At 35.6% G+C, this 9,119-nt stretch overlaps 1 protein-coding gene across 1 annotated transcript; it reads left to right on the top strand.

Moving 5' to 3' along the window:
- Positions 1–5,162: 5,162 nt before the first annotated feature.
- LOC143060287 (uncharacterized) lies at positions 5,163–8,329 on the top strand. The gene is made up of 2 exons (XM_076233593.1): positions 5,163–5,456; positions 5,727–8,329. The coding sequence occupies exons 1-2, from the start codon at positions 5,189–5,191 to the stop codon at positions 8,141–8,143; spliced, it is 2,685 nt and encodes an 894-aa protein (XP_076089708.1). The 5' UTR covers positions 5,163–5,188; the 3' UTR covers positions 8,144–8,329.
- Positions 8,330–9,119: the final 790 nt, after the last annotated feature.

Below are 9,119 nucleotides of genomic sequence, written 5' to 3'. Positions count from 1 at the left end.
GAGTGTGTTAAGTCAGACTATCAGTATATTAGGTGGACATCCAATGAAGCAGGAGTGTGTTAAGTCAGACTATCAGTAGGTGGACATCCATAGAATCAGGAGTGTGTTAAGTCATACTATCAGTATATTAGGTGGACATCCAATGAATCAGGAGTGTGTTAAGTCAGACTATCAGTAGGTGGACATCCAATGAATCAGTAGTGTGTTAAGTCAGACTATCAGTATATTAGGTGGACATCCAATGAATCAGGAGTGTGTTAAGTCATACTATCAGTATATTAGGTGGACATCCAATGAATCAGGAGTGTGTTAAGTCATACTATCAGTATATTAGGTGGACATCCAATGAATCAGGAGTGTGTTAAGTCTGACTATCAGTATATTAGGTGGACATCCAATGAATCAGGAGTGTGTTAAGTCATACTATCAGTATATTAGGTGGACATCCAATGAATCAGGAGTGTGTTAAGTCATACTATCAGTATATTAGGTGGACATCCAATGAATCAGGAGTGTGTTAAGTCAGACTATCAGTATATTAGGTGGACATCCAATGAATCAGGAGTGTGTTAAGTCAGACTATCAGTATATTAGGTGGACATCCAATGAAGCAGGAGTGTGTTAAGTCAGACTATCAGTAGGTGGACATCCATAGAATCAGGAGTGTGTTAAGTCATACTATCAGTATATTAGGTGGACATCCAATGAATCAGGAGTGTGTTAAGTCAGACTATCAGTAGGTGGACATCCAATGAATCAGGAGTGTGTTAAGTCAGACTATCAGTATATTAGGTGGACATCCAATGAATCAGGAGTGTGTTAAGTCAGACTATCAGTATATTAGGTGGACATCCAATGAATCAGGAGTGTGTTAAGTCATACTATCAGTATATTAGGTGGATATCCAATGAATCAGGAGTGTGTTAAGTCATACTATCAGTATATTAGGTGGACATCCAATGAATCAGGAGTGTGTTAAGTCAGACTATCAGTATATTAGGTGGACATCCAATGAATCAGGAGTGTGTTAAGTCAGACTATCAGTATATTAGGTGGACATCCAATGAATCAGGAGTGTGTTAAGTCAGACTATCAGTATATTAGGTGGACATCCAATGAATCAGGAGTGTGTTAAGTCATACTATCAGTATATTAGGTGGACATCCAATGAATCAGGAGTGTGTTAAGTCAGACTATCAGTATATTAGGTGGACATCCAATGAATCAGGAGTGTGTTAAGTCAGACTATCAGTATATTAGGTGGACGTCCAATGAATCAGGAGTGTGTTAAGTCAGACTATCAGTATATTAGGTGGACGTCCAATGAATCAGAAGTGTGTTAAGTCATACTATCGGTATATTAGGTGGACATCCAATGAATCAGGAGTGTGTTAAGTCATACTATCAGTATATTAGGTGGACGTCCAATGAATCAGGAGTGTGTTAAGTCATACTATCGGTATATTAGGTGGACATCCAATGAATCAGGAGTGTGTTAAGTCAGACTATCAGTAGGTGGACATCCAATGAATCAGGAGTGTGTTAAGTCATACTATCAGTATATTAGGTGGACATCCAATGAATCAGGAGTGTGTTAAGTCAGACTATCAGTATATTAGGTGGACATCCAATGAATCAGGTTAAGTCAGACTATCAGTATATTAGGTGGACATCCAATGAATCAGGAGTGTGTTAAGTCAGACTATCAGTATATTAGGTGGACATCCAATGAATCAGGAGTATGTTAAGTCAGACTATCAGTATATTAGGTGGACATCCAATGAATCAGGAGTGTGTTAAGTCATACTATCAGTATATTAGGTGGACATCCAGACTATCAGGAGTGTGTTAAGTCATACTATCGGTATATTAGGTGGACATCCAATGAATCAGGAGTATGTTAAGTCAGACTATCAGTATATTAGGTGGACATCCAATGAATCAGGAGTATGTTAAGTCAGACTATCAGTATATTAGGTGGACATCCAATGAATCAGGAGTGTGTTAAGTCATACTATCAGTATATTAGGTGGACATCCAGACTATCAGGAGTGTGTTAAGTCATACTATCGGTATATTAGGTGGACATCCAGACTATCAGGAGTGTGTTAAGTCATACTATCGGTATATTAGGTGGACATCCAATGAATCAGGAGTGTGTTAAGTCATACTATCAGTATATTAGGTGGACATTCAATGAATCAGTAGTGTGTTAAGTCAGACTATCAGTATATTAGGTGGACGTCCAATGAATCAGGAGTGTGTTAAGTCATACTATCGGTATATTAGGTGGACATCCAATGAATCAGGAGTGTGTTAAGTCATACTATCGGTATATTAGGTGGACATTCAATGAATCAGTAGTGTGTTAAGTCAGACTATCAGTATATTAGGTGGACGTCCAATGAATCAGGAGTGTGTTAAGTCAGACTATCGGTATATTAGGTGGACATCCAATGAATCAGGAGTGTGTTAAGTCAGACTATCGGTATATTAGGTGGACATCCAATGAATCAGGAGTGTGTTAAGTCATACTATCGGTATATTAGGTGGACATCCAATGTATCAGGAGTGTGTTAAGTCATACTATCAGTATATTAGGTGGACATCCAATGAATCAGGAGTGTGTTAAGTCATACTATCAGTATATTAGGTGGACATCCAATGAATCAGGAGTGTGTTAAGTCAGACTATCAGTAGGTGGACATCCAATGAATCAGGAGTGTGTTAAGTCATACTATCAGTATATTAGGTGGACATCCAATGAATCAGGAGTGTGTTAAGTCAGACTATCAGTATATTAGGTGGACATCCAATGAATCAGGAGTGTGTTAGGTCAGACTATCAGTATATTAGGTGGACATCCAATGAATCAGGAGTGTGTTAAGTCATACTATCAGTATATGGACATCCAATGAATCAGGAGTGTGTTAAGTCATACTATCAGTATATTAGGTGGACATCCAATGAATCAGGAGTGTGTTAAGTCATACTATCAGTATATTAGGTGGACATCCAATGAATCAGGAGTGTGTTAAGTCAGACTAACAGTATATTAGGTGGACATCCAATGAATCAGGAGTGTGTTAGGTCAGACTATCAGTATATTAGGTGGACATCCAATGAGTGTGTTAAGTCAGACTATCAGTATATTAGGTGGACGTCCAATGAATCAGGAGTGTGTTAAGTCATACTATCAGTATATTAGGTGGACATCCAATGAATCAGGAGTGTGTTAAGTCATACTATCAGTATATTAGGTGGACATCCAATGAATCAGGAGTGTGTTAAGTCATACTATCAGTATATTAGGTGGACATCCAATGAATCAGGAGTGTGTTAAGTCATACTATCAGTATATTAGGTGGACACCCAATGAATCAGGAGTGTGTTAAGTCATACTATCAGTATATTAGGTGGACATCCAATGAATCAGGAGTGTGTTAAGTCATACTATCAGTATATAAGGTGGACATCCAATGAATCAGGAGTGTGTTAAGTCAGACTATCAGTATCTTAGGTGGACATCCAATGAATCAGGAGTGTGTTAAGTCAGACTATCAGTATATTAGGTGGACATCCAATGAATCAGGAGTGTGTTAAGTCAGACTATCAGTAGGTGGACATCCAATGAATCAGGAGTGTGTTAAGTCATACTATCAGTATATTAGGTGGACATCCAGACTATCAGGAGTGTGTTAAGTCATACTATCAGTATATTAGGTGGACATCCAATGAAGCAGGAGTGTGTTAAGTCATACTATCAGTATATTAGGTGGACAACCAATGAATCAGGAGTGTGTTAAGTCAGACTATCAGTATATTAGGTGGACATCCAATGAATCAGGAGTGTGTTAAGTCAGACTATCAGTATATTAGGTGGACATCCAATGAATCAGGAGTGTGTTAAGTCATACTATCAGTATATTAGGTGGACATCCAATGAATCAGGAGTGTGTTAAGTCAGACTATCAGTATATTAGGTGGACATCCAATGAATCAGGAGTGTGTTAAGTCATACTATCGGTATATTAGGTGGACATTCAATGAATCAGTAGTGTGTTAAGTCAGACTATCAGTATATTAGGTGGACGTCCAATGAATCAGGAGTGTGTTAAGTCAGACTATCGGTATATTAGGTGGACATCCAATGAATCAGGAGTGTGTTAAGTCAGACTATCGGTATATTAGGTGGACATCCAATGAATCAGGAGTGTGTTAAGTCATACTATCAGTATATTAGGTGGACATCCAATGAATCAGGAGTGTGTTAAGTCATACTATCAGTATATTAGGTGGACATCCAATGAATCAGGAGTGTGTTAAGTCATACTATCGGTATATTAGGTGGACATCCAATGAATCAGGAGTGTGTTAAGTCATACTATCAGTATATTAGGTGGACATCCAATGAATCAGGAGTGTGTTAAGTCATACTATCGGTATATTAGGTGGACATCCAATGAATCAGGAGTGTGTTAAGTCATACTATCGGTATATTAGGTGGACATCCAATGAATCAGGAGTGTGTTAAGTCATACTATCGGTATATTAGGTGGACATCCAATGAATCAGGAGTGTGTTAAGTCATACTATCGGTATATTAGGTGGACATCCAATGAATCAGGAGTGTGTTAAGTCATACTATCGGTATATTAGGTGGACATCCAATGAATCAGGAGTGTGTTAAGTCATACTATCGGTATATTAGGTGGACATCCAATGAATCAGGAGTGTGTTAAGTCATATTATCAGTATATTAGGTGGACATCCAATGAATCAGGAGTGTGTTAAGTCATACTATCGGTATCATAGGTGGACATTCAATGAATCAGGAGTGTGTTAAGTCATACTATCGGTATATTAGGTGGACATCCAATGAATCAGGAGTGTGTTAAGTCATACTATCGGTATATTAGGTGGACATTCAATGAATCAGGAGTGTGTTAAGTCATACTATCAGTATATTAGGTGGACATCCAATGAATCAGGAGTGTGTTAAGTCATACTATCGGTATATTAGGTGGACATCCAATGAATCAGGAGTGTGTTAAGTCAGACTATCAGTATATTAGGTGGACATCCAATGAATCAGGAGTGTGTTAAGTCATACTAATCTTTGTTATTTAATTGATGAAGAATGTTCTCTATTCATTTCTAGGCTATCGGTAGATTAGGTGGACAGCAAATGAAGGAGGAGTGTGATAACTTGAAGGTGAAGATACTGGATCAGACTAATCAGGAAATAATGATGGACATTAAACGTTCAAAAGATGAAATGTTGGTGATGAAAAAGTCAGTGAAGAGCTTGAATAATTCAGTGAAGAGCTTGATGAGGACAAAGAAAGCTATGACAGTAGAAGTGAAAAGGTTAAAAACAACCAATGAAGATATGACAGTAGAAGTGAAAAAGTTGAAAATATCTCATGAAGATACAGTTCCGTGGAATATTAGAGGTAAATATTTGGCAGTCAACAATTGTAATATACAAGAAGGAGGTTCTATTTCAAACTATATCTGATTTTTATTCCCCCCTTGTAGCGGAGGGGGGGGTTAAAGTTTTACCTTTATCCGTCTGTATGTCCGTACGCCCCAAAGTTGGTTCCCATTCTCTAACTTTAGTTTGCTTCAACCAAATGCTATAAAACTTGTACACAATGCCAAACACAAACACAAATAACCAAATACTTGAACTGCAGAATAATATTTTATTATTTATTTTTTAGCACAAATTAATGAGATCCTTGTGGAGTGGAAGGACAATGATAAGAAGTTTATAACAACAGAAGCTACCAAACACGTACTGAAATGCATAAAGGAGAATAGTTGTGTAACTATCGCTGCTAGTTCTGGCGTAGGGAAGACAGCCACACTCCGACATGTAGCTTCTCAGATGTCAGATGAAGGGTACGATGTACTTTTAGTGACAGATCCAGGTGACATTGTGAAGTTTTATAACCCAAAACATAAAACATTGTTTGTTATCGATGATTTATGTGGAAACTATTCTTTAAACCAGACTGACATGAAAGTTTGGGAACCTGTCATGGAGAGAATTAAAAAGATCCTATCAAATAATCTGGTCAAGATACTTGTAGCATGTCGATTACAAGTGTATCAGGATGACAAATTTGAATGTTTATCAGTTTTCAAATCATGTGTATGTAACCTATTATCAGAACACATGTGCTTGACAAAAACTGAAAAAAAGTCAATAGCTGAGTTATATCTGAAAACTAAAGCTTCTGAGATTACAGATTATTTTGATTTATATGATTGTTTCCCACTCTTATGTAAATTGTATAATGAAAATCCTGCACTTAATATCAAAGATTTTTTCCAGAACCCATTTACAGTTTATGAAGCAGAGATTGACAAGTTACAGAAAAAAGGATTTTTTAGTAAATATTGTGCTTTGGCTTTATGTGTTATGTTTAACAACAATTTAAAGGATTCACTATTAACAGGGGAGGTGAATGAAGAAACAAGAACTATTATTGAGAACACTTGTGAGGCATGTAAACTGGATAGAGGGACATCAAGGATTACTTTACAGGATGAACTGAACTCACTTATACATACATTCCTGAAAAAGGAGGAAAACATGTACAAAACTATTCACGATAAAATATTTGACTTTCTAGTGTACTACTTTGGACAGAAAATGTGTCAATGCTTGATAAAGAATGCACATAGTAGTTTGATCAAGGAAAGATTTTTACTAGAAAAACAAGTAAAGATGGATCAGTTTATAACAATTGTGCCGTCTAACTATCATGAAATGTATATACAAAGAATGATTTATGACTGGTCAAAAGGTGAAGTTCAAAATGTATTTTTTAACATCAATATGAAGCTACCTCAGTTTAGACAGAGATTTTTATGTGTTTTGAATGAACTGGATGTATCTTACCAGAGACAACTAGCACTCACCTGTGATGTATATAACAATATTACTCTGTTAATTGTATTATGTTTAATAGTTGATATTCCTATGATTCATTGGTGTGTTAATCATGGTGTTGATGTTAATCAGTGTGGGAATTGGGAAATAACACCATTGTGTATAGCCGTCGCTAAAGGTTTGACAGAAATAGTAAGGATGTTGTTAGACAAAGGAGTAGATTATAATAAATGTGACAATGATAGTTGGTCACCTGTAAAGATTGCATGTGAATATGGACATACAGAAATAGTAAGGATGTTGTTAGACATAGGAGCAGATTATAATAAATTTGACAATGATGGTTGGTCACCTGTAATGAGTGCTTGTAGATATGGACATACAGAAATAGTAAGGATGTTGTTAGACATAGGAGCAGATTATAATAAATTTGGCAATGATGGTTGGTCACCTGTGATGTGTGCTTGTAGATATGGACATACAGAAATATTAAGGATGTTGTTAGACATAGGAGCAGATTATAATAAATTTGACAATGAAAGTTGGTCACCTGTAAAGAGTGCTTGTAGATATGGACATACAGAAATAGTAAGAATGATGTTAGACAAAGGAGTAGATTATAATAAATGTGACAATGATAGTTGGTCACCTGTAATGGGTGCTTGTAGATATGGACATACAGAAATAGTAAGGATGTTGTTAGACATACGAGCAGATTATAATAAATGTAACAATGATAGTTGGTCACCTGTAATGAGTGCTTGTAGATATGGACATACAGAAATAGTAAGGGTGTTGTTAGACATTGGAGCAGATTATAATAAATGTGACAATGATGGTTGGTCACCTGCAATGAGTGCTTGTAGTAATGGACATATAGATATAGTACGGATGTTGTTAGACATAGGGGCAGATTATAATAAATGTGACAAGGATGGTTGGTCACCTTTAATGAATGCTTGTAGTAAGGGACATACAGAAATAGTAAGGATGTTGTTAGACATTGGAGCAGATTATAATAAATGTAGCAATGGTGGTTGGTCACCTTTAATGAATGCTTGTAGTAAGGGACATACAGAAATAGTAAGGATGTTGTTAGACATAGGAGCAGATTATAATAAATGTGACAATGATATTTGGTCACCTGTAATGATTGCATCTGAAAAAGGCCATAGTGAAATAGTTAATTTGATAAATGAACATTCCAGGAAATTAACTGTGATATCTGAGGATATATAGCAGAATAGGAATGAGATATCAGCTTTTTTGATATGAGTATACTTATTACATATAAAGTCAAAGGCACAAGTCTTTGTTGTTTTTAATCAAATTATTTCGACGATTTTAAACTTAATTTTAAATTTACCATCTTGTTTTATACTTTGTTCTCAATCTTTTTATAATAGATATAATTGTATTCCAACATTTGCCACTGTAATTCAAAACTGTCATCCAGTAAATCACAAAAAGTCTGAGCAATAAAAATGAGAAGATGTGGTATGATCGCCAACGAGACAACTCTCACCAAGAGCCCAAATGACATAGAGGTTAACAACTGTAGGTCACTTTATGGCCTTCACCAATGACCAAAACCCATATCGCATAATCAGCTACAATAGTTCCCAAAATGACAAATTTAAAACAATTTAAACGAGAAAACTAACAACCTGATTTGTGTACAAAATAAATTAACGAAATACAAATATCATATCAAGCTAAAAGTCCATAACGGACTATATATTAATTTCTTAAGCATAATTCAGGGCGTTATTTTTCTCATTTTTGGATTATTTCCCAATTAGATATGCCAATGTTTTTTATTGTAGTTATTTTATAGAAAATGGTGACCAAATTTATAAGGATTATAAAGAGGCAAACCATTCTTTTTGCAAATAAAAAAAGTTATAATATGTCATGATTGTTAAAATTGATAACGTTAGTGTGACACAATTCAGATCAACTGATTTCAAGTTTCAGCATAATAACTTTAATAAATAGAAAAATGGGGTGCTTGATTTGGTTTTGTTAATTTTGTATAGTTAATTTAAAGGTAAATGGTCAAAATATTGTAAGAAGAATGTCAAATGTATTCTCTATACATAGAATCATTGTTAGGTCTAAATTATTCATTCTGTACTTATAAAAGTTGGCATGTTAAACTGATGCGACCTCTCCTTCATTTTTAATTAATTAGTGTTTGATATCAATAGTATTA

Source organism: Mytilus galloprovincialis, chromosome 1 (assembly GCF_965363235.1).
Source record: "Mytilus galloprovincialis chromosome 1, xbMytGall1.hap1.1, whole genome shotgun sequence".
NCBI classification, from domain to species: domain Eukaryota; kingdom Metazoa; phylum Mollusca; class Bivalvia; order Mytilida; family Mytilidae; genus Mytilus; species Mytilus galloprovincialis.
This window is presented reverse-complemented; position numbering and strand designations above follow the sequence as displayed.